The 27,344-nt window shown below is 45.2% G+C and overlaps 1 protein-coding gene across 1 annotated transcript in view; it reads right to left on the reverse strand.

Annotated features, from left to right (window-relative positions):
- The window catches only part of FAM171A1 (family with sequence similarity 171 member A1), a 718,266-nt gene that overhangs the window by 435,209 nt on the left and 255,713 nt on the right, over window positions 1–27,344 (reverse strand). The window contains exon 2 of the mRNA XM_069648403.1: window positions 16,889–17,116. Coding sequence (XP_069504504.1) covers window positions 16,889–17,116 — 228 coding nt within the window. The remainder of the gene's footprint in view (window positions 1–16,888; window positions 17,117–27,344) is intronic.

Here is a 27,344-nt window from a genome sequence, read left to right on the forward strand (position 1 = left end):
TCTGCAACTTCCTCTCAAGGCCTAGCTCCAGCCTGTCTTTAGAACAGGGGTTAGCAGGCTAAGTACTCTAGCATTTATTCTAAGCCTTTCCAGTTGTAATGTGTAGCTCACTTTGCTTAGCCACCTTCTGTTCTGCAACTCCTTCACTATTTGGCCTACTTAACTTGGCCTCCTCAGCTTATTTCACCTCTCGCTGCACCGCCTCTGGAACACACAGTGGGGTTTTGTTTTTTTTTTGTTTTTTTTAACACAGTTCACCTTTTGTAGTAACTGCTTCAATGGGTGTTCCGGTTCGTGGGTTAGTTTCCACATTAGTGTGGGTATTTTTGATTGGTGAGTCTCCAACGGTTCTACCTCCACCTTGAATGTCTGCCCCTAGTTTTACTTGCATTCTGGTGGTTCTTGTTGCAATACAATTAGTATGTCTGTGTGCGTATGGTCTGAGGACTCAAGTCTATCCACCTTTGGATGAGGCAATGGTGTCGTAAGCTGCCTCCCACTTCAGTGTGCCCAGGGAAAATGCATCCGATTTGTTCACTCTCACATGTAAAACCCATATGTTTCTTCTGCTTGCTAGATCCTCTTTCAGTATGCTCAACATGCACACCAAAAGCACATTTACAGAAGAATCACACTCCTGTGCTTGGATCTGTGGCTAGGCTCTGGAAATTGCTGAATTGGACTTGTGTGATGTATCCCTAGCAAGTGTGTTCCGGGGTAGATTTTCTCGGCACAGGGGTTTCCCCTAATCTCACTACCATCAAAGCATACCAGTATGATATGATAAGTTATTTATAACATGCATGTACACAAGTGTATTGGAAAGAGCAATTCATTTCTCATAAGGAATTTCCTTCTGGGTGGAACTACAGTTCTTTCATGCAGGGGTGAATGTGAGTAGTATAATGGATGTATCCGAACCAATGAAAGTTGTCTAGTCTTTGGTCAATCTAAAGCAGTCCCGGGGTTTGCAGATATAATTTTGCCTCCATCGAGTGACGCTGTGTCCGCAGCCTGGTGGCAACTCACCCCCCCCCCCCATTTTAAACTCATGTACCCCAGGATGAGGACAGAGCATCCCCATCCTCTACAGCCCTAAAGAAGGGAGGATGGGATGGTACGCTACTAAAGACTTCCTTCCCACCTCTCCTCCCCATTCCTTGCGACTTTGGACTGGCCTTTCAGCCCCTGGGCCCCAGAACCTATTTGTCACACCACACAAGTAAAGCAAGGTCTAATGTGACAGGGCCATGGCTTTGACCCCCATCTAGATTGTCAAGAACACCACTCAATCTGGGCTAGGCAACTGACCCAGCAACATCGGAGCCAAGCCAACACAGGCAGTCATGGGGATTGACGGCAGCTAAGAGTTGAGGGGGACCCCAGGTAGGCATGGAGCAGCGCATTTTTCATTGGTGCCTCTGTCTGTCCAAATCCCCGTCAACCTCTGTCCTGGCCACATTTTTCTATCCTTTACAATGGTCCTCAAAAATCTACAATGACCAGCATGCACCATACTCTTCAGAGCCCTGGGAGGGACCATGCTACACGGGAAGCAGCACTGTCTGGAGAAAAACTACAAATACCACAGTGCAGCTGGGCCCAACAGACAGGACAATGAGAAGAAACAGACTTGTTACCCTAATGAAAATTGACTAAGATTCCCCAGAAGCTGAATAGGGGACCAAACACCTCCCCCACAAACTCTTATTTGGCTTTAGGGGGGAAGTGGGGCAGCAGCATAAGGGCTGGAACCAGCAGAATGCTGCCCATCACTATGAGAGATCAGGGAACCCTCCCAAAAGGCCAACTTGATCTGGGGGGACGAGAAAATGACCACAGTGACCGCATGGCAAAGATGGATCCTGAAAAAGGGGTGGGGATTGATAACCTTATGAAGGCTTCCAAGGGAAGTCATAGCCCGCCAAAGGGGATAGCTCACACAGATTAACCCTGGGAATCAGCAGACTACAGTAGCAAATGGGAGCACTATAAAAAAAAGCCAGTAGAGTCTGGACAGTGAGGTGTACGGCTGAGATCAGAAAACCGGTAAAGGAGGACCAAAAGACCAGAGGGTGTAGCAGCTGTTGGAGAAATTGGTGGAGACGTAGGAATGGGTGGCGAGGGAGGGAGGAGAAGAGAGGAGACAGGTGAGTAAGTAACAAGGAGAGCCTCATTTGGAGTAAAAGGGCGCCAGTACAGTCTTCCCCACTAGGTCACTTAGAAAGTCCTTGTGGGAGTCAGAGAGGTAAGGCCACAGCCTTTAGGCCCTCTCTAGGACAGGGATAAATCAGACAGTAGGGGCACACTGGCTTTGGTAAATTGGGAGACTACCAAATGACCACTGCTCTGTAGGAGTAAAGGGATGAGTAGGGGCTAAACGGTCTACTCAGCCCCACAGTACTACTAAACCAAACAGACACAGCCTGACTGGTATACCTCCTTCACCTTTAATGGTAACATGGGTAGAGGGCAGGCTATATGCTCAGGACGTTGTGTGAAGTGATCACAGCAGCAGCCAGAAACAGCAATAGTACAATGACCCAAAATAACAAAATAATTAATTCAAGGCTCTATAAAAACATGTATACTTTAAATAAAAAATGCAATAAAAAATGCAAATGACTAGGAAACACAAGTACAAACTCCACAAGTTATGCATTTTCTGGGTTTTACTGGAGAATAGCACTAAGGGTACCGTATCTGGGGGGATCGGGCACAGTATTGCAGCAATGTAAATGTTAAAAAATAATTGGTTTTATGAATTGAGTGAAAAGTGGACTTCTAAGTCACCATGGCCCCAAAACCGAGGCACAATGCCCCTTCACAGTATCTTACTCTGGTCTCTGGGAGCCAAACAGCATTGAGCCAGGCTTCTAGATGCTTTCTTGAGCAGTGATTCAGCATTGGGTTGGTGAGCTCGTCATTCGCAACTAACAAGCAGCCACAAAAATACTTTTAATAGGCAGGCGAGGAATGTGTCGGTGTAGCTCCCAAGCGGTTCTATGCAGGATTCAGGGCCCAGGTGTTCCTGGTGCAAGTCCATTGGTTGCACTCCTACTGCAGGGAGGTTGGCTGGCAGCTAAAGAGGAATCTTCAGCTCTAGTGGATAGGGTCCTGGTTCCAGTGCAATCTGCAGCAAGGCCAAGCAGCGAGGCCCGGCTACAAACACAATCACCCACACTGTTGCCTGGGATTGGTAAGAGAACAAAGCTCTCCTCTCCCTTGGATGCCTTCGGTCCTCAACTCTATGGCAGAGGGCATTAAAATGGCAGCACTCCCCACCAGAGGTCCAAGGTTTATCCTTCCCTTGACGGTCCAGAGATGAATCTGCGAAGAAGTTGGATATCGCCTTCCTTATGAAGGTAAACAATAACAGGTGATTGGACATAAACAAGCCGGCTGTAAGGGGTACAATCCCTGTTGCTGTAACAAGCGACTCTGGTCTTCTTGCATCATACCTAGAGTGCTGCATTCAGCAGGAAAATGAGGGGACAGGAAGTAGAGAGACCCACAGAAAGCAAGATGGTCTAACATTTTCTCAGGCATAGTTCTTCCTCTCTGGCTAACCTAACTCCACATCCTTCCTATGACTGCAACTTCAAAGGCCCTTTTGTGAGCAGCAGCCTGGTGTGCGACTGGCCGTTGTTAGGAGCGTGCCCCTTCGACAGCAAGGTTCCTGGGAGATCTCCTGGTGAAATTCCTTTGCCCGATGGTAGGTGTTACCCTTCCTCCTAGGGATCAAAGGAGGGTAGCATCCTGACTATCATCTCACAGAGGCAAAACAAAAGAGTGATGGCTGGAAGGTTTACAATTAATCTTAACCTCTGGCATTGCTCCGGGCAACCCTCCAGACCATCGTTCTTCACCTGCCAAGCTTTACAAAATGGGAAGACCATATGCCAATCAGGCTTGGTGCCACCCCAAAAGGGGCAGTCCAGCCCAAACTGCTTGCTCAGCGTCCTTCTGAACGAGATCACAAGTATCCTCAGACATGCTTTGGCCTCCTGACAGGTTTCGCTTGCCTGCTGGTCTACAGACCCAAGCTACTCTCACGGATGACGTCCAATGAGGCCAAAACATGTCTGGGAATGCCTATGGTCTCGTGCAGAAGGGATGGGACCTGGCAACTCAATAACTGGGTCCTAATCAGCTGTTTTATGTCCTCCGTGGTTAGCTATTCAATTGAAAACGTTAAATGCACATCTAGTAATTAAATAAAGTGTTACCCCTGATATAACCTCCTAAAATGTCCTAAAATTCCTGTCAAAGTGACAAAGCATATATTACAAGTATATTCCTTAATCATAAAGTGCAAATGCTATCCCCCCTTTAGTGACAAACAAAAAGACAATTAAACGACAGAAAATCAATCACACACGAAGTTCACATCTAAAATCCATAGTGGGGACAAGAACTGAAAAAGCAGTCGAAGCACAGATGGCTTACTTTACCACATGCAGTATATATTCTTATGTAGCCTAACGAAACATTGTTCTGCTGATCCGGCCTTCAATTGCATGAAAATCTCAACATTGTTCTATGGGTTGGTCAGACATTAGCCAGCAGTAGCCACGGTTCGGCTGTGTGGTCCATTTGTTTGTTGGCCCAGCCTTCCTCAGGGCGTTGATGTTTGTACCCTCTGGTGTGATGAAAAAGATCAATTCTTACTCCACGTGGTCAAGAAATGCTGCTGGTGTTACAATTCCTGACCAAATGCCATAACAAGCCGTGCACCCACTGATCCACATCGCCGATTCTGAAGGGACTCAGGTCTAAACCAATATGAGGGCATCAAATATAGTACTTGCGTAGCTTAAACGGCATCCGAAACAGCGCAATACTGGATGCTGCCTGATTCTAGAGATCTGCACATCCACACCAGTTTAAAAGCACCAAACAGTACTTGCGCTGCTTGAGAAAAGTTTCAATGTGACAAATTGTTGAACACAATGCAACACTGGATGCGCCGGCTTTCCCAAATGCAAGCCTCACTTAACCCGGGATGTGACCTAGCAGTTCAGTCTGGACTGCCCCTTTGTGAGTGGGACCAAGCCCGATTTGCATATGGTCTTTCCCCTTTCTGAAATGGCTTGGCAGGCGAAGAATGATGGTCTGGTGGTTTGTCCAGAGCAATGGCCAGAGTTTTAAGATTCATTCTAAACCTTCCAGACATCATCTGTGTTGCTGTTGTCTCACAGAGTAGTAGACAGGCAGGCTGCTGTGAATACACATTACCTGCACAACTGCTTTGGGCTCACAGATTTACACTTGTACGATATCAAATGAGTGTGCCTTCAATGAGTGCTGCTGATCAGTCACTAGGTCATAACCAGGTGTAGTTTATTCACCAATGGATAAGGCAACACTCCTATTTTGGGTCAGAGGTGTGCAAGTTAAACTGGAGTGTCCATCTGCAGCAACTTTGGGTCACAGCAGCTGTCGGGAATGCACATTATCTTTGAACCTGCACTGTGCCACTGAAGAACAGGTGCTACAGTTGTTAGGAGATTGGTGTAGCAAGGGCATACTTAAGCACTACACATTTGGCAAGTTGGGCCCAATTAGCAGGCTCCAGAATTATCCACACCATTTAATGTCCGCCTGTTGAAGGACCACCTCGCTCTTCAGGAAAACATGGCGTTCCTCAAAACATGGCAGCCCCCCTTCACCCACCAGCAACCTGACTAATCCTTCTCCTGTCAGGCCTAGACAAGGTCTCCTGGCCATGACACCATACATGCCCTCCTTGGTCCCAGAGTTCTACGTGATTTGCATCACGTGAGCAGAAGACTCATTTGAACAATTCGGTCAGTGTGGACTCGCCCGTACAGCCGGCTGGGTGCAAGAGGCGTGGGCAGCTCCCCGAGGATGCTCTCATCCGCAGTCTGACTATTTTGCACATGGGAGCCCCCAAGCAGGTCACGAGTCCAGCCACCAGCAACTTACAAGTAAGAGATAATCTCCTCTTAGCATCTAGCCAACCCCTGCATTATATATGAGTGAATGTCCAGTCTAGCCAGAAATCCCATCTAGTTCAATAGTAACACGCAGCCACCTTTGAATGCAGCCAGTACATTGAACATAATTGGATATAGACTACCTTTTGCTTAGAGTCTAGGCGAATGTGGAAGGTAGTCTGTGCGCTGAATCCAGATGAACGCAAAAGTCACCCACTGCATTGATTCTAGCTAAATGCAGAATCCAACCATTGTACGGAATCAAGTTAAAAGCAGATTCTAGTCAATGTATTGAATTCGGGGGAATTGGAGTGTAACTGATGTTTCAAATCTGGTTGTGTGCAGAAGGTATCCTTTGAATTCAATCAAGGGGCATGTTGAGGATAACCACCGTGTTCCATGTAGATGCACGTAGAATGTAGCCATTCAACCAAATCTAGGTAAATCCTAAAGTAGGCCAAAGAGAGAATCTAGGCCCTTGCTAGAGTGTAGCCAATGCATCACACTCCATGCTTATTGAATTAAGCCGAAGGTATGGCCACCGACCCGCGCACATCTGCTACAATACACTACTCTAAGACACTTCGCACAACACCTCTGCCATAAGAATGCAGCTACCTTTCACAACAAAAATTCAAACGGTAGCTACACACGACTTTCCTCTTGCATACCCCTGCCCTAGAATACCTCCCTTAACTACTTCTCTCCACCCATCTATATGCCAACTAGACACGGGTGGCTAGCAGGGACTTGGCCACCCTTTCTATCATCATATTGGCTAGAATGCACACATGCGTATTGCACCCAGTTACGTTTTCCCATACCTTGGACTTCGGTCCCTGAAGGGCATTCATCTTAAAGCACATTGTGACCATACAAATGGTGAAAGCCGCTACACAAATGACACATTAAATAAAAAAACAGGGCTTTCACACCCATGCCATCAATCACAGGGAGCCCCGACCCACTTATAGTTTTAGGGTAAAGTGTACAGGGATTCTAACCTAGACTGCAAGCTCCATTTGCCAGTTTTGATAACATAATTTTTATAATAAAAACTAAATGTATTGGCTTTGTCTCGCAACTCATTGAGCTCCTTGTCAGAGCAACCAGGAGAAAAAGGATTAGCATTTGTTTTTTTTGTAAATAAATACTTAATTCAAAAGGTTCCTGGACAAAAGCATGTGTCTGGTGGCCAAACTCAGCTTAGTAATGCAAGTAATAATTCAAGGTACGTACTATTGGACCAGCCATTGTTAACTATAGAGACCCACAAGTCCAATCAGAAGTACAAACATTACACAGAAAAGTAGCACTGATTTCTCTTATATTATTTATTAATATTGACTCGGGGATAGGAGGCAGTGAGCAATTGTACAACTGCTCATGGAGGATGCTGCTACAAACCCCATGTCAACTTTATACTTCGCTCCTTCACTCTGCTTCTTCTGGATACCATAGATTTGTTTGCATTCCTCACAAAATATGCAAGTAGAATCCTGGCCTTACTGCCAGTATTTTCTTTCATTTATTTATTTCTCAGCTGCTAAAGACGGAACAAATCATCCCTCTACTAAGGAAATCCACTCTGGATTCCCTATTGCCCCATCACCCATCTTCCCTTCCTAGGTAAGATCATTGAGAAAGCAGTAGCCGCTCAACTGCAGCAACACATTGACACCAACAAACTCCTCCAAACTTACCAATCCGGGTTCAGACCCGGATGCAGCACGGAGATACAGGTACCATACAGGTGGTCGACAACACCCACCCCAGCCTCTGGATTCTACTCAACCTCTCGGCTGCTTTTGACACAGTAGACCACCAGGCCTCATGGACACCCCACATGGGGGGTTTGGGGGGGGGAGGAGAATCAGAAACCTTGTCCTAAGCTGGTTCAAGTCTTAACTCACCAAACGCCAGCAGTTTGTTGAGATGGACGCCTCCAAATCGCCAATGCTACCAGTCACCTGTATAGTCCCGCAAGGTACCATCCTCTCCACAGTGATCTTCAATCTATACATGGAGTCGCTGGGAGACCTCGTAGCCACACAAACAAAACACCAACATCCACCAGTACACCGATGCCAAGCTACCCCTCAAGATCAACCCCATCATTGAGAGCCACAGGGTCAGAACCTGCCTTTCACTGATCCAGTCATGGATGTCCAGTCCATACTTTAAGCTCAACGCCTCCAAGACTGTATTCCTACTCCTCACCAACACTGAACACCCAGGCATACAGACCTGGTTATCAACCTTGAACCCTCAGGGCTTAAAGTCCCTTGGGTTCCACATCGACAAACACCTCTCCTTCAAGTCACACATAGCTAAGAAAACTTAGACAGCTTGGCATCAGCTCTCCCTCATGCGTAAAGCCAAGCCCTTCCTCCCTGCGGACAGCTTTAGATCCACTGTTCAAGCACTGGTCCTATTGTACCTGGATGGGGGCAAAGCCCTCAAAGGCCTCCCGTCCTCCCCTGTGCCCCCGAGAAGTTTCCTACAAACGGCTGCACACCTCATCAAGGATCTACGCAGATTCGAACCCATCACCCCATGCCTCATTCCTCATTGACCATCACTGCATGCACAAATCAAATTCAAGTCTTGCAGCATCATCTATAAGGTAGTAACCCTCAAGTCACTAAGCTTCCTTGTGGAGAAACTCCCATCTGGCAGACAACGCACCACCAGAAGCCAGGACACATGCAGACTTTAAATACACCGCCGCAAAATGGAAATGACCAGACAACACACCTTCTCTGCCTACACCCCAAGACCATGGAACCTCCTCCCGGTCAGCATCAGACTCGCTACTACAATTCAGAAAAAAAACTCAAGACCCACCTCTTCAGAGTCTCTCCACCTCAACACCTAGGCTATCACGTTGCCCCCGTGCCACCCGACTCTGGACCCGCTGTACATCTCATCTCTGAAAAGCACTGTTATGCATCTGTACATTTGTATACCTCTGTAAAGCGCTCCTTTGCTTCTCAAAGCTAGGTCTGAGCTCAATGAATACAATAATAACCATAACCCCAAATCTCCCCCTCTGGATCTCCCGGCTCAAGAACTTTTTGCAGTTTTCCACCATTGATTTCAGTAGAACCCCCAGCATATTTGTCTATGTTCTGGAATCCTGGCTGGCATGAGGTAAATAAAGCAGTTTTAGCTTTGCTTACCTGCTCAACTCATTGTGTGGGCACTGGACAGTTCCTAAGGCTACCAGTGCAGGGAGACCGCTTCTCCCATTTGTTTTTCTGCATTTTCTTTTGTAACGCACACCACCTTAAGTGTGTTCCAGGGTTACAATGGATCCCTTTGTCTGTCTACATCGTGTATGCCTTTGTGATGTGCCCAGAACAAACTGTTGGCAGTGGACAGAGTATTATATATAATTTTCCAGTGCACTACTCTGGCAGGCACCAGCCTTCCCCCCCCCCCCCACTAATCCAGATTGGAGTACCATGTACTCAAAATGGCTTCTCCTTGAGGTTTACGTACTGTACTCTTGCTTGCTGGCTGTCTGGCTTCCTGCTCCCTGGCTCTTGACTTCAGTCAAGTGCTTGGTGTGACTGAACTAGTTTAACTTGGGCTGGGGACATCCTGGTTTCAATCAGGGCTGGGAACCAAATGAGGCCTTGGAATTTTTTCAAAGTCGTCCCATATAAAGGAGAGAGCACAGCGCGTGAGACCAACCCTTCTATGAGGGGATTGGGCGTATCCGCACGCCCCAATAAATTATTGAATAATATTTGTAAAAATAAGTGCATTTAAAGCATGCTTCAAATGGTGCAGAATGAGGCCAGTTTGGCTGATAATTGTTTGACAAAAACTTTAGCAATGTGGCTTACGGTCTAGTCCACCAAACCAGGAACCCTTTTGTCACTTGACAGAGATAGGCTGGCAACATTGGCACAAGCAACCCTGAGACGTGTGTCCCGATTATAGAGCAGCCAGGGAGAGAATCAACGTAAGGGTGAGGTCATATCTGCCTTTTCTTCTACTTAATGATTTACCTCTACTCTTGCTCTGGGTGACAAATTATAAGCATAGGGTAGTGGTATCTAGACTGTGACTTGGCAAATTGCTGCTAAAGGTTTCCATGAGCAGTGGGGTGCACAACTTGCAGGCTCGGACTGGCCTATAGGGCAATAGGCTCCTGGCTGAAACAAAAACACAAAATGCTGGTGTAGGCCAGTTTTTTGGGTCCAAGTGGACCACTATTCTGGCCAATATGGCACAGTTTGACGAGTTATTTCACTATGCGGCTAAATGTTCTGACCAGTGTTGCTGAATAAATATTCTTTAAAATGCACAATTTGCATCACATTTGGGTACTACCCCTTAGGTACTAATCAGACAGTGTCACAAAAGGGATTAACAGCCATTTGCAACTGTGGGCCACTTTTTCATTGATGCTCGAGACAAATTTATGGCCCAGTCCGACCCTTATGAGAAAACTCGCTGCTGTGAATTCGGTGCCAAGTAATCTTTGCCGAACTTTGTACTTTCATGTCCTCTCTATAGTTAAATAAGAAAGCGCAACATGATCCTGCTACAGAGGAACAGGTGGTTTGTGAAGTGCAGACATGCAGGGTTCGTTTTAATGTTGTTGCCTAACGTTGGTGTGCGCTTTCCAATTGGCAATTTTATTTTAAATGCTATTAAAAAGTAACAAAAAAGGTTATAGGAATAACATTTTCGATTGCCTGAACTCATATTTTAAGTTCATTTTCTATTCTCTTATCAATTTCATGCACTGCTTTGGCCTTGGTGCCATTTCCAAAATAATTTGACTGACTTCCAATTGTAAAGCACCAACTCGCATGATAAATCAACCAAACAATATAGCAAGACTCTCAAAGTAAATACATTTGCAAAACCGAGCACGATTCACCTCTTCAGAAAGAAATTTGAGCGGCATCGACCCCAAATGGATTCAAACTGGTGTGGTAGACAAAGATTTCAGCAATGACCACTCAACCTACTGAGCTATGCCTTTCCAGCTTTGTCAGTCAAGACTCATCCCTGAAATTTTAAAGACTTCGCAGTGGACCTGACGATAGTCACTGTCACTGTATTACAAGCAGTGTAGTTCCTGCACATAACTGAAAAGTGACTGGTGTTTAGACTCCAGCAATATCACCGCTGTACACAGTATCACACAGAATAGGCAGACAGAAGCCGAAAACTAAAAATGCGTATGGAGCAGAGGCATCTACTCTTGCCAAAGGACAGCGGTGTGACCCCCATGCCAGGCAGCTCCGAGAACACACACTGCAGATGCTCTCTTTAGAATAAGCCACAAGCTTTCTGGTCCCAATTTACAGCAACGTGTTTTTCACACCAATGCAATTAGCATTCAGAATTCACTGTATGGAGTGGGATGTGGCGATGATTCACAACCTACCAGTGAAAGGCCTTCATACCAAAACACAGGGCAAACTATTCACGCCCCCAAAACAATACCAAAGGGCAGGCATGAATGCCAAACAGAAGTGCAGGGAAGGTTCCCCACGGAATGATGCAGATCGGCCATAAAACAGAGCAGGCACATCTATCCCCACCTGGCCTGCAGCATCACATCATATAAACGTGCTCCTCTGCTCGTTTAGGCCCATCACACCCTCCCAAGGAAAGGGGTGTTTCAAGAGGGGAACACTGCCTGCCACTTTACCAGCATGACTACAGTACCCGTAAAACTTTCTGAAACACTTCCTTCCTACAGTCATTAATATAAACAGATGGCGCGTTATATGTAGAGCGCATGTTCACTTGCAGGTCAGATAGCTCATTGGGTTGGGTGCTTGCTACATTCACGCTTCACATCCGTCTTGCGTTAACTGTGTACTATTAAACTGCTACAGTAAACGTGAAACACAGCAAAAATGGTGCAGCAAACACCGCAGTACATCGCGAAAGAGCCGTATATAAACGTTAGTGCTTTTTTTCTCGCATGGCCCGAGCACAGATCATGCCTTTGCACATTGCACGATTTTCAGAGCGCGGCGTTTGGGATGTAATCCAGTCCATTTCCCATGGACAGGCGCACAGGCTCCTAGAGCAATGGGTGTGGAAGCCGCCCCTTTCCTTGCCACTCCTGAGCTCTTAAGCATGGCATTCGAAAAGGGGCTGGCGATTCATAGGGGCGGACTGCGGGCGACAATCTATCCCGGCGAATGGGTATGAAGCGGGGTTGGGTAGCCGTTTTCTGTTTAAAGTTGCTAACACTTGTCTTTAAGAACATGCAATGGGTCAAACGCTTCAGGTGAGGAACTATGAAGTCGCGAGAAACAGTGGAACACCAGAGGTGTCAGCAAGACCAACTCTGACGGACGGCTTCATGGAAGAAAGCAGCGCGTGGCGAGGGTAACGCAGTGGTGGCATGAGGCCAAGTTGTAACAGTGGGTCGGTGCAGGATGGTCTGGGGCAGGCGGGGTCAGTGGCGATAGTTCAGCACAGGATGGCAGTGGGCATCACAGCAGTCATGGGTCATCCTCTGGTGGTGGGCCAGGGTGAAAGAAATGGTCGGTCAGTACATTTAGGATGGTCGGGGGTATGGAGAGGCATGGTCAGTGTGGGGTGATGGTCATGGCTCAGAGGGAGGTCGGGTTCATATCAAGGGTGGCAGTAGCGACAGGTCATAATGGAACACATGTTCAGTGGTCAGAGTGGAGAATTCTCAGTGAAGGGCCAAAGTGGAGGGACGGTGGCCCAGGGACCCACATGAGTGGTAGATGGGTGTAGAGCTGTAGTCAGGGTCACCAGCAGGAACAGATAAGCCGGATGGCCGAAAGGATACAGTAGCGCTACATCAGGGTGTGGAGTCATAACGTAAAGCACGATGGTCAATTGGTCGCAGTAGTGATCTGCCAATATAACCTAGTATCGATGGGTAGTTCTGCAGAGGGTGGTCAGGCGGCGACATACATCAGGGGTGGGTCGGTGAAAGGCGAGTGATCGGGGTCACAGCAGGGCTAGGCCAGTGCAGGGCTACTGGTGAGACGGAGAAATGGGGAGCACACTGATAGCAGCCAGTCTCCAGACCAGACGATGTGCTTACTTGTTGGAAGTGCTCTGTCAGACAGAGGCGGGCGCCGGGCTGGGGACTTCACCCACAAAGGCGATCAACCCCAGGAAGCACGGGCTTCCATGGTGCAGTCCAAGGGCGGTCTCAGCAGCAGCCGGGGGGGGGGGGTTGGTGCAAATGGGGACCAGGCTGACCTGCGAATGTCATTCGTTAGGGCACATGCAGACGATTGATGCCCATGCCTGGCCCCAAGTGGTGTCCCCTTAAACCCGAGCTGCCAGCCTGCAGCAGTGAAGAGCGAACTACCCAGGCTGGCCTGGATGATTCTTTCCGAAAGAATGTATTTATTTATCATGCACCTGACCTTCCCCAGACCCCAAAAGAGACCCTATGCCCAGAGGCCTGCTGGGGAAATTCCCGGTGGGCCAGCCCCGGTTTCAATCCCCACTTTCACCATGGGATGTCTGTTGCTTGGCATATGTGGGGTAAGTAACTGTCCATGCTTGGACTGCCCTTAGCCTGTTTGAATGGTGCATATCCTCTCCATTTGTGTGCTGGGGGGCAGCCCCCAGTCTGAATTGTGACTAAGAGGAGCTCTGGAACAATTCTGGAGATTGGCCATGGAAAAAGCAAGGACAGCACCCTCAACGCACAGGACTGCTCCTGCTGAATGGCGGGGGTCTTGGTCAATGCTGTTTTTAGTGACCCTCTGCTGCCCATCACGAGACCAGGAAACTCCCTCTACGGTGCCTTCCTCCACTGTAATAGTGCGATCAATTAGTCCTGAGCCATTGTCCCTCCTTGCCAAAAAACACTGCAAGTCTGTTTCTGCAAAAAATAGTTCGAAAAAATGTGCATTAAAAAAAATGAAGGCAACAAAATGCAAGAGTGACTTCCACGGTACAGAGGGGGTTGACGGGTAAGGCAAAGGAGGAGCCAGCCGCAGAATGGGAGACCGAATGGGGGGCGGAGTGTGTAGGAGTCCAATGGACTGGATGAAAGGGCGTGAGATGCAAAAGGAGTGAGAAATTGGAGACGAAAGGGGTAGTCTGGGGCAAAGATACTGAGAAAGAATGAAAAACTGGGGGTGGCAAGGCAGAACTAGAGTGGAAGTTGGGAGCCCAGTTGGGAAAGAGCAGGGGCTGGGGAGAGAGTTCCGAGTTGGCAATTATGCACATGGCTGGCAGAGTAACGGCTTTGTGAGTTTTAGTGATGGAGAATTGGGGAGTGCGACGGGTGTTGGTGAGTGGAAGGGGTGCGGGTGCTTCAGGGTACTGGAGAACATACAAAGGGACTCATTCATACAAGATAGGCACACCTGTCAAACAAAAAATGTAGAGCAAAAGAAACACTTATGTGAAGCCTGGGACATCCAAGACGTGTGAAATGTGCAAATAATGACAACCTGGCTCTCGTGCAGCCTCACACAAATCTCTATCTGGCTCTTACAACCTCGCTAACTCACCCACCAGTCAAAATGTATGCATTGCTGTATTTTTGCTCTATAACTGGGGGGTTGTCATACCCTCTATGATTCAAAAACATGCATAACCATTTAAATGCAAATTGGTTTTAAACCCTTTTGGAAGCCCATACTCATGGGGCAACCATCATTGGAGACAAACACTCACTGCTAATGAATACAGGTCATTGAGTTTTTGAAACTATCAGCTTTTTATTATTAATTCGCTGATACCCTTTCTTTTACACAATATTTAAGAATTTGAAGCTGTATAACAATTCATAATAGCCATTGTACTGAACAAACATGATTTTGTCTAAAATTCTGTGAAAAACAGTTTGTAAGTGTCAAAGGCGTAAACAGAACACTAGTACATTTAACAAACAACTTCCTAGTAGGTGAAAGATACCATGTAGTTGGGTACATAAAACATATGTTACAACCAAAGACTTAAAATGGTACACATTCATTTGCATATTCTTAGACTAGGTTTGACCTTGTAGCATTCAAGCCTGGTGTCCCTTCTTGTGTTAGTTGGGAGCAATAGTGTCATTTTTAAATGAAAATGGAGGTATAAAAATTATCTAGAGCTGGACAGAAGTTCAGTACTGTTTGGCCACCATCCAAAGTTCTAATACCTGAACAGGACGCTGTGCTTAAGGTATTATGGAAATGTATTGTCAAGTGAAGCGAGTGAGATTCTGTGTCAGCAGAACCACCATGTAAATAATACGATAAAAAAAAAAAAAAAAAAAAAAAAAAAAAAATTACGTAGGGTTCAGAACACCCCTCCCCCTTCGATAGGTTCAACCTGTGGATCTTTTAAAAAACGTGAACGTGTTATGTAAAGGAGGTGTAAACACTTCATAAGAGCATGACTGTATGGTTTGTAAAACAAGGGCTTTCCGTAAAGGCAGCCAGTTATTGTTAGCATTTGCAGATGTTGCAGCTGCTTTTTCAACTTTGCAAGGTCACATAGGGGTAATGCAGCTACAGCGGCTTCTCATGGAGCGTCTGTTGCAAGACCTCAGTAGATCTGCAAAGTCACAAACTGTGCACATATTGCATGGAATCAGATTCAAGACCAGGTATATGCAGGCGAAGTGAGCATTGCTTAAAATAATGCCAGACCCACAAACTTCCTATGTTCAATGAGAGAAGCTCCACTAATTGTTCATAAAAGCACATAATGGGACTAAGACCGATTCACACTGCTGCTGGTTATCTGTTTGAGCCCATTATGCAAGCAGCCCAAGTAACCCACAAGTTAACGCATAAAATGCATTTCTGAAAATCTACAAATTGTAGTGAATCGGTATAAAAACAAACCCAAGATGTTGTGAAATGATGGGGCATGAAGATTTTGGTTTTAGGTCATCGAGGGGGTGTCTCCATGCAAATATACTCCTGCTGGATCATCAAAAATAAATTTTTAAGTTTCGTTTTTAATGTAACAATATAAAAGTTCACTGGATGTCTGGTTTATCCACAGCAGGCGGATTGACAACTATTACTAAGCATAAACATCATTGTTGCCTGCAACTTGTGGAAAGATCCTTCTACTGCATTCATTCCAACATTGCCAACAAGGAAATCCCAAGACTAAAATAGGCTTAATGTTTTACTCCAACCATGCTGAATTGCTCCGTTGCTCTTGCACTAAAAGGTGTGTTGACACAAGCCCTCCAGTTGCTTTTTCACTTGGCCCTGTCAGATGGGCTTTTTGGGCTGTACCCATATCTATTGGCAATGCTTTACGGCTGACCTGATGCACCATGTAAGCTGTTGCATAGCACAGTCAGGCCGACAACATGTCTGCTGCTCTGCTATTGAAGACTTCTACATAGCAAAAGATAACACTCTATTCAAATCTATTTCTACAGACAATTCCTATAATTGAAAATCTTTGGAAGATGTGTATTGAATAATTTATTGGATTTATAAATAGACCCTCCAAGATAGTTGCATGAAACTCAAACATTCTGCAGCATAGAAAAGCTATAAAATTAGCATTCTGATTGTGGCTCAGTGTATAAAGTAAAATATTTTTTTTTTGGGGGGTTGAAAGAAAAGTTGCGTTTAGGGACATTTTGACGGATTAGGGAGTAAAATACTGCAAGCTCAAGAAATGCTCCTGTTCAACAGTGTCAGAAGAGGCCACACGCACATGGATGAAGTGCCGGTGCAGATAGCTTCTGAGTGCTCAATCAACGTTTAGCTTATGTGTGGAAGGTATGTGGTGGTCCCTGGGCTTGCAACTTGGGTATCTCAATCAAAAAGGAAGGATAACTTCAGCCAGGAGTAAGATTTTGAAGTCTTGTAAAAGCATTTTTAAAGGAGTCAAAATGTAAGAAGAGGGCTTTCATCATTCGATTGCAATGAGATCACACAAACTGGACAAATAAAAATTATCAATTTTTTAAAATGTCTTACCAGGTAATCTTACTGGTCTCCATGGTGCAGAATTTGGCACGTAGGCATGCTTCGAGGCTGTGATGATCAGTTGACTACCCAACTTGTAGTGAAACTTGATGAAGGCACTCCCATCTCCACCTGAGCTCCCAGTCGCAATAGAAATCTGGTTGGTAAAAATCTCAATGGCAGCTTCAGGTATTGGTTGATGGGTGCTGGCATCGCTCACTTGAAGCTTCAGCGTCACTTCTGAAAAACATACCAATGGACAAACGTTACTGCTTAGGACACATTAACTGCAATATGTAAACAACGGACCAGAATTTGTCAACTCCCACTGAAAACACATTTGATTTGAATTTATAAGGCACTGAAGCCCAAAATGGCACCAAAAGACATCCATTTTGAATTTAGTTTCCCCGATACAAAGTACCTTGGGATTTAAAGAAACATCTCACTTTGTGTTCAATGTAGATCGGGGAAAACACAGCACACAGATATCAGCACCTGTGTTCCTGTTTTAAAATTGCAGCCCAGAGGCTCCCTTTAAATTATTAATCCAGATGGTACCCTGGAAAATCTATATGAAGAGTTTAGGGTTCGATTTACATTTAGGGATGGGACTTCTGATTTTCGGATACAGTCAGCCTAAAATCATCCCTTCAACAAACATTCCCTTCAGGTGTCCTACCTGGAACCCAAATTCGAACAGACTGGTTATGCCCCCAAATGACTGGTCTCAATCTACATGTGGTCAATACTTCATATGCATCTCACATATTCCATAATCCTCCTCCTCAAGCCACCATCTCCCCCTCTGTCCTACGTGCATACAGTTTTCCTTTTCAGTCTTGTGACAGGAGGTGTGGTTCCCCAGTTCCGAAAGGTGGGAGAGAAAAATCACTCCTATTGAAGAAAAGCCCATCTTGTTTTTGGATTCTAATTTATGATTAAGATAAGTGAAACAAATTGATAAAACTAATATCCTATTCTGTAAATCGATGTGAACATTTAGAGACTTAAAATGATTGCATTGCGATGAAATTTGGTGTCATTTTAGGTTTATCATTTATGCCCAATCAAAGCGTGGCAGGATATATATTTCTTTACATATTATGATAGCTATTACTTCTAGCTACAACTGTCAAAATGTTGTATTGATCAGAGCTTGCATCACGACACAGTGATCGATTTAGTGATTGAACATTTAATGTTAAGTTCTCCCTCCTGTTAATATGAATCAGGTGTTCTAGTGTGAATTTGAAGGTATTTTCCTGAAGGTGGCAGTGGTGGTGCATGGCCTACATACTCCCTTTTGTAGGAGATAAATCTTTTCAGAGCAGATGCCTTTTTGCTGTGCATAGGGTTCATAACCTTTCCATGACTTCTTGCTAATTCAGTTTTATGGGATGCCAAGACTTCGGTAAATGATGAGTCTTTCAAGTGCACTGGCCCAGCTTCATTAGGGACATCTGGCATTGGATTTATTACCATCTCTGGAACGAACCCGAACATGCCATTAAGTCCCTTTGTATGAAGGCTCATGTTTTGTTATTCTTGCTTTTTGGTCATAGGCATTGTAAGGGAGGATAAAGCCTGTGAGCAGATAGCCCATTTTCCATCCTCCCATTCCTTACCCGCGATAACCAGCATTGCCAATTCCACCCCAGTTCTTACCCACAATCTCAAGTGATGCCTCCCTCCTTTGGGCAACATAACCGGACCTTGTCCGCCCCCCCCCCTTCTCCCCTCCCATCACCAAGCAACTTAAAAGCAGCCTTACCCTAACAAGGTTGGACATCAAAGGGGCATCTGTTCAACCAACAGATAGGGCCAGGTGACCTTGTGGACCTGAAAAACAAGCCATATCCTAACAACCAAGAAGGTGCGCCCATTTTATGACCTTCATTTGTGTATATATATATATATATATATATATATATATATATATATATATATATTGAAAAAAAGAGGAGAGGGGCGCACTCCAGTTCCCTGCACAGTAAACCTTCCCAGCCACAGGTGTTCTCCTCCGACCGGTTTCTGTGCCAATACACGTCATCAGGGAGGCTGTCTTAACTTGCAGCTCACAGCAAGTGCAGGTGTTACCACTTAGTGAGGATTCTGCTGCAAGGACTTCTGGTAGCTGTAGTCATCAGGTTAGCAAGGAACAGACTCACACCCAATCCCACAGTGGGGAAAGGGGGGGGAGTAGCCTACAGTGAGGCACTCCAAAGTTGGGCATAAATTACCCCGGTGCAGCACCCTATTAGATTTCTGAAGATTCCACCCTTCAGAAAACTTACAAATGTGTTGAAAAAAAGAGGAGAGGGGCGCACTCCAGTTCCCTGCACAGTAAACCTTCCCAGCCACAGGTGTTCTCCTCCGACCGGTTTCTGTGCCAATACACGTCATCAGGGAGGCTGTCTTAACTTGCAGCTCACAGCAAGTGCAGGTGTTACCACTTAGTGAGGATTCTGCTGCAAGGACTTCTGGTAGCTGTAGTCATCAGGTTAGCAAGGAACAGACTCACACCCAATCCCACAGTGGGGAAAGGGGGGGGGAGTAGCCTACAGTGAGGCACTCCAAAGTTGGGCATAAATTACCCCGGTGCAGCACCCTATTAGATTTCTGAAGATTCCACCCTTCAGAAAACTTACAAATGTGTTGAAAAAAAGAGGAGAGGGTGTGAGTCTGTTCCTTGCAAACCTGATGACTACAGCTACCAGAAGTCCTTGCAGCAGAATCATCACTAAGTGTTAACACCTGCACTTGCTGTGAGCTGCAAGTTAAGAGCCTCCCTGATGACGTGTATTGGCACAGAAACCGGTCGGAGGAGAACACCTGTAGCTGAGAAGGTTTACTGTGCAGGGAACTGGAGTGCGCCCCTCTCCTTTTTTTCAATATATATATATATATATATATATATATATATATATATATATATGTGTGTTAAATGTACTTTATTTAGTTGGTTATATAATATCACAGGTTTAAAGCAGATATTTATTCTGCGATTAGTTTATGTGAATTTGTCCCATCTGCTGTTCAACTGTCTTTATGGGTTAGTCTAATATTTTGCAATGTGAAGCCTACTGTTATTTATTGCTCACTATTTAAACTGATTTTTACCCATTATTTTGCATTGATAATTTCTTTGTAGTGGAAGGATTTGGATGCAGCCCCCATTTAAAGGGGACATACATGGTGGTATTCCTTCACCTGGTGTGTGCTTTGTCTTCATTGTGGTGATCATTTCCAATGGAAGCAACTGCCCAATCCAGCGATTGATAGTTTTGTTTCGTCTATTAATCAAGTGGGTGCCCTACTGTAATTTTAGCACTCTGTGGTTTTGCTCCCTGGTGTTCCACTGTGATGTGCCCATGGCGCCCAATTCAATTAGTGCCTCATGATTTTGCTCCCTAATGGCTCTCATTGGTATTGCACCTTCACCTTATGACATGCAGAGTTCTTCCTAGGGAACCACCAAGACTCAAAACACAGTCTTAAACACATTTTAAAATTTAAATTAAATATAGCAGCGCAATAGTGCTACTCAGGAACAAATTGGTTCTACCTGTCCTAGAGGGCAACCCTACTAAGATGTCAGCATGGCCACACTGTATGGACGCTGCAAGTTGCTCACTGTGTGCTCACAAACCTTCCCACACTAACGTGATCAACCTCAATGTTAATGATAAAGGATATTTGTACCGCACACTATTGCCACCGGAGTGGTCCCCTGGCGTTCTGAAACAGGAAGGGGGTTGAGTTAGCGGGAGTAAGCAGGAAAAGTGAAAGAGAGCAGTGATGTGCTGTTGGCAGCCTCAATACGGTTAACACCGTTTGCTGGGCTTGGGGCGTTTTCCAGTCGGTAGACGTCATGTGCTGTTGTGCAAGTCTATGCGAGGTTTTTTTGGCTTTTGCGGTGTAGTGAAGTTTGTGCGGTTTGTTGTGTTATAGGATTGTGGTTGTGTCTGGTTAGAGTTTGAGAGGTGTAGGTCTGAGGGGTGAAATTGTTAGTGGATAGGTTATTGGCATCGCTGTCAAATTTTGATGTGCTGAATTTCTATGTATTTTTTTTCTAGGTGTGGCACGCGAACATCACTGCATGTCAATCTAGCTCTGGCACCAGCCGATATTCACTATCCCTTCCATAAATGACGCTCGCCAATATTCACAACTGTGCCCATATTCGGCCCTTGCCCACCATTGAAACCCGTGTAGGTGTGCGGCTAGCTGGTATTCGTGATTCCATCCTAATCTAGCCATGGTAGCATTTGAGTGGAGCCCGGACGTGGCTTCGCTCAACAATCGCTACTCTATCCAGATGTGCCAATGATCAGCATTCGTAATCCTACCCAGTATCTCACGCAGGCTATCGCTCACAACCCCGTCATCTGAGCGAGGTACATGCCAACATTCGCAGCTATGTCTAGGCGCGGCATCTGCCATCATTAACAACTCTGTCCGGGGCTCTGCACATGCTAACGTCCATGGCTCTGTCCAAAATGGCAGCTGTTAAAATTCATAGTTGGCATTTGCTAGCGTTCAAGGAGTGGGTGAGGTTGTAGGATGGAATTGGGCAGGGGTGCTAATTCTGTCTTTATGGGGTTGTCACTTGTGTCCTGTTCAATCTAGTGTTCTCACTCATTATTGTATGACTTTTCCTTAGACAACACCCAGAAATCCAGAAATGACTGTCATCCTAATTTCTGTCAACCTGTTCTCTCGATTTCCCGTTTGGTGGTTTGTTTGTTTCTGCGGTTTTGAAGAGCCAGGTTTTTAGTAGTTTCCTGAATTGTAGGTGGCCTTTGGCGTTTCCTTTTTCTTTCGGCATGTTGTTGCAGATTTTTGTGGCCAGGTGGAAGAAGGGGGAGCCTCCTCGTTTCTTCTTGACATATGGTTTTGGCTCCAGGTGGATTTCATGGCTTAAGGAGTCTCGTTGGCTTGTAGATTGTTATTTTCTTTTGCAGGTATTCAGCTCCCTGTCCGCTGATTGCACTGTGTGCTATGCACATTGTTTTGAAGGTGATGAGGTGTTTGACTGGGAGTCAACGTAGTATTTCTAGCGCTGAGTGATGTGGTCTCTTCTGGATAGTTTGAGGAGTCTGGCTGCTGCATTTTGGATGCGTTGTAGTTTCTTGAGCAGGTATTCTGGCATCCAGAGGGAGAGGCTGTTTGCATAGTCGATTCTTGACATGATTAGGGCGACGATTGTGAGTGTTTTGTGGGTGAAGGAGGGTGAAGTAGAGGAAAGGTAGGATTCTTCTTGTGTGAAGGAGGAAGAAGCATTTCTTGATTATTGCATTTATTTGCGGTTCTAAGGTTAGGGTGTTGTCAATCTACCTTAGATGGTGTGGGCGTGGTTTCCATTTCTGTGTACCAGGCAATGTAGGTGCTGTTATCTGGGTTTTTGGATATAATCATCATCTCGGTCTTTCCTGGGTTGATTTTCAGGTTGTTGGCGCTCATCCAGTTAAAGACTTCTTTTAGACACTCAATTAGGGTTGAGTGATCGGCTTGTGCGTCTTCGAATTTGTATATTATTTGGGTGTCGTCTGCATAATTGTAGCACGTAATTTTGTATTTTTTGAAGATTCTGTTTATTGGATCTAGTAGATGTTGGCAGTATGGTGGTGATAGTGAGAATTCCTGTGGTTCTCCACAGTCGTTAACTCGTGGAGTAGATTTGAAGGGTTTTATCCATATGGTTTCTGTTCTGGCTGCTAGAAATGATTTAATCCAGAGTAGTGCCATGCCCGTTATACCTATGTCTTCCAATCTTTTGATTAGGGTGCCATGGCTTACTGTGTCGAAGGATGCAGAGAGGTCCAGTAGAATCAGCTGATGTGTTGGAGTGTGCATTTGTTTTTAGGTTGTCCCAGATGGATAGTAGTGCCGATTCGGTTACTCTTGCAGGTCTGAAACAGACTTGTGCTTGGTCTAGCAGTTGGTGTTATTCTACATGTTCTTGGGTTAATTTGTATACGCAAGTTTCTACAAGTTTTGCTGGGTAGGGAATGTTTGAAATGGGTCTGTAGTTGGAGGTCTTCCACGTCGCCACTTGCGTTTAACAGTGGTTTGATATATACTGATTTGAAGGATTTTGGTACAGTTCCTGGTGAGAGGTTTCTGTAGTATTCTGATGGCGTTCCTTGTGCGAGGATTGATTTGTAGATGTCAGGGGGCAGGGATCCATGGTGATCTTGCTTTCTTGCTGTGTTCAACCAGCTTGGTGAATTCCTCTGCTTATATTTCAGGAAAGTTTTAGAGTTTGTGCTGTGGCTCTTAGTTAGGTCCGGTTGGTTGAGTGTTGTGGTTGCTTCGTCTGTTTTGTATGATTGGTTGGATGTCATTGATTTTGTTCTTGAAGTGGTCTGCCAAGTCATTGCAAAGTTTTTCTGGGGGTGTTGGAGTGTTGTCGCAACCAGGTGGGTTTCTAATTTCTTTAAGGATGTTGAACATTTCTTTGTGTATTCGTGGCACTAATGATTGTCATCATAATGCCTTCCCTTCACATTTTGCATTTCCTTCTTGTACATGCGGATTTGTTTCTGGAATAGTATTTTCTTGTCTTGGTTGTATTCTTTCCTCCATTCCAATTCCATCTTCTTGTTGTCCTTTCTCATGGTGCTTAGTAGCAGGTTGAACCATTTTGCCATTGCTCTTTTTTTTGAGCGGGTAAATGGTTTTTCCTGGGTGATGTTTTCAATTGTAGCAGCAATCCATTTGTGGAGTAGCTCAGCTTTCCCGTCTCGGTCAGCCAGCTCTAGTTCTGTAGTCGAGGGTTTGGTCATCTCCAGTTGTTCCATTAGGTGGCTTGCTTTGACGGTTTTCCAGGTTATTTTTGTGATGGTTGTGAGCTCGGGGGGGATGGATGTGGACTTGAGTTGGTAGTGTGATCGCGAATGGGATAATTTTTTCGTTGGCGAAGATTGCATTAAGGGTGTGTCCTGCCTAGTGTGTTGCCCCTTTGACTAACTGTTGTAGTTTCATGGTTGTTAGGTGCCCAATTAGTGAGTTTTGGGAGTTGGCGTGTTACTTCAAACCAGATGTTTAAGTCCCCCAGGATTATTAGATGTTCGTGCTTGATGGTTATGTTGGTGAAGGCTTCTACGAAGTTGTCGACGAAGGTTGCATCGTACGTCAGTGGTCTGTAAACCAGAATGAATGTGATGTTAGTTTTTGGATTCGCCGATAGGTGTATGACCATGGTTTCACAGATGATGTTGTTGTGAGGTTTGTCGGTTTTTATTTTCAGGTGTTCTTTGAATGCTATTGCGAGGGCCCCCCCCTTTATTTTTCCCGTTTACCGGAAGGCAGCTTTGGAGTGTGATTTTGTAGTCGTTGTCCAACCAAGTTTCTGTGATAAATAGGATGTCAATGCCGTTGTCGCAGAGAAGGTAAAAAATCTGTCGCGTGTTTTGACATGGATCTTGTGTTTATAAGGTTGCAGTGGGTTTTAAAGATGTGGTTTGGTTTGTTTTATTACCGGCCTTGATTCCCGAGTGGTGTTGCGATTTCCTTGCATGTCAGTCTCTTGTTGAGATGTTGGTACAGATGTGTCTGTTGTCGAAAAGTTCTAGGTTCAGCTCAAATGCACAAACCAACGTAGCCATTTGCCTACAGCAGTTGAATAGCACTCCCAACTGACTAACAGAACGGTACTCCTCTCCAATACACTTACATATCAAAGCAAAGTCCCTGCCAAGGCACCTTGGCCCCACAGGCACAAGAGGCTCCTCAACTAACACAAATTAATCTTCTGCATTCAGGTCTGTTTCTGAGTGTTTTGTTGAGAGCATACTCTGGGTACTTCTGTTCTGCAGGTATCAACACAACAGCAACGCTATTTTGCATTTTCCCCCTCCCTACACCAATACCTCTTTCAGAGCTTCCTAGAGCATCTGTAGACCTCGGGAAAGGCAGAGGTGCGGGGTATTCATCCCAGCAACATCGGCAGGATCGCAGTGTTGAAAGATCTCCTCTTTGGGGATTCATTTGTCTGGCCCAGAAAGTGAGACAAAAAGTAGGCCCCAAGCACTCTAAAACAAGATGGTGGGCAATCATTGGAAAACACCTTGAATCACTTTGTGCATCTTCTAAATCGTCCTCGCGACAGCGGATACTCAAGGCTCAGGTCTTATTCACGTGGCGGTTAGAGCTTGGAGCACGTGCGATATAGATTCCATGTGATTGACTGTAAATGCTCCCTGGCACATTTGAAATGAAGGCACTGTGTAGTATACTTCGGCCGTATCCTCTTTCCATGGATACACATTCCACAACCAAGGAAGAAACGGGATGTGATGTAGGAAACAAAGCCAGCTTTGCCTTTTGGAATGACAACTTAACACGCAAATAAGTAACATCACGACAAATTAGCCACACGTTTTGCCAGTTTTAATAAAAAAGGGAGTTCAAATGCATTTTAATTTTAAAGCAGCGACACTGCCAAAGTTACCTAAACAAAACCTTGGCAGTCCAGCCTTCCAAGTATTATTTGCATATTTCTGTTGCATGCATGAGGCGAAATCATCTGCCTCTTTCAGAAACATCCTAATGATCTCCTTCTGCAATTACAGCTGTAAGCAAACCCGGTTGCTGCTGCGCGGCTTCTTCCAAAAAAAGCAAGCAATGACTCAGCTTTCGCTTGATCTAGTGGTACTTCTTGCTGGAACCTTCAGTTACTAGCAGCTGCAGCTGACTCCAGACTATATAACCCCAGGGGGAAACACTAGAATGAACCCCACAAATCCTGCACCACAAACCCACCCAAACATTAACCATAACCATGTTATTAGGGCTGTACAAAGAACATATTTACATACGATTATCATCCAACTGAAGTTGGTACTCATTCATCAACCTCGGAAGGATGAAAAACAGAGTTGGCCTTGCTGGGATTCAAACCTGCAACTTGGAGAGCACAGCAGCGAGCGCTCAAACCGCTACTTATCTTTCCTGCAAGGTTACAAAAAATGATTGCACTCCATATACAAGATTCCAACACTAGATTTTGTTTAAAGCATTGAGCATTACATTTGCGCCTTGAAACACGTGTGTATAGGCGCGTTATAAATGCCATAGCATAACTAGACATAGCAAAGATAATGCAAAGGAAAGAATTTAGAAGCTCACACAGGTTCATTGACTAAAGCACATTCCTAGATGTTGCTGCTGCAAAAGTGGTTGTTGCTGCTGTGTAATGTATTTTTCCGATCATTATTCTCTTAATGGAAAGAAAGCAGAGGCAAAGCCCTCCCTCTTCGGCCGTTAACGATCATAAACCCCTTTTGAGAGTTTTAATTCAGGGAAACGTTTCTCAATCAGCAGCACCACCTATAAACAAGGTCCTCAGAGTAACCCACACATTTGGAAAAAACGAAAACAGTTTATTCACAAGACAGAACCGTTGGCTTTCTAATGGTTTACCATACCACAGGTCAGCACTGAGGCTTTTTGGTACAGTGTACACTGCAAAATCTATCACTTCTAGGGACTCCCAACTTTGGCAGATCAGATGCAGTGAGAAGAGAATTTACACAGAATCACACACACTTCAGTGGTGAAGCCGGACTGTGTGCCCAGTCTGCAGTTTAGGCATTTAACCACAGGATCGGTTTTTAGTCATTGGAGGGATGCAGCGCTAGCTCTATGCAGCAATTTCTCATCTCGACATTTTTTCTTTTTTACCCTTTATTGTTTCCACCAGTTAAGAACAATAAAAAACGACAGGAGTTCAGCGAATCAACCCCTCCTCCACCACACCCCTATAGTAGATCATGATTTTGTTTTCCGTTGTCAACATGCAGAGTTTATTATCATGGTGTTCTCTCAACAACACAGTATTTACAATTGTACCCCCTCTTTCAGTGGGTTTCACCCCATCTCATACAGTCGGTGCATACTAAATCTCTCCCCGATCAATGACTATGTATTCAAGGTATCCCTTCTTCAGATAAGGTCTCACGCTCTTGGGCCTGTGAAATGAGATCTGCTTATACGGGCCCCAGATATCCTTGGGTCTGGCAGAGGAATAAACTAATCTTCCATGCTCCATTTCCATTTCATTACAATAAAGGGCATCTTCTTTCCACTGCACTAATTTGGGACTTCCTGCTATACCCCACACCATTGCCACCCTCCGTTTAGCCAAAAGCAGTAGTAGTCCAACTAGTTTCCGCACTCTCCCTGCAATCTGCTTAGTGTATCCCATTAGCACTACTTTCCGGTCAGGCCCCACCCTTCCCCTATTAGAATACTCAGTTTCAATATCTCCTTCCAAAAACGGATACATTGAAGGGCAACCCCAGGCTACATGAACAAACTCTGCCGGCATTATGACGCATCAGGCGTATTCATATGTAGTGCCAGGAAACCATGTATGTAGCTTTGTAGGGGTATAATAGAATTGGAAATATTTAAAGTGAATTAACTTAAACCTAATATTAAAGGCAATATTCCTAGTCTG

Source organism: Ambystoma mexicanum, chromosome 2q (genome assembly GCF_040938575.1).
Source record: "Ambystoma mexicanum isolate Mex_15411 chromosome 2q, UKY_AmexF1_1, whole genome shotgun sequence".
Taxonomy (NCBI): domain Eukaryota; kingdom Metazoa; phylum Chordata; class Amphibia; order Caudata; family Ambystomatidae; genus Ambystoma; species Ambystoma mexicanum.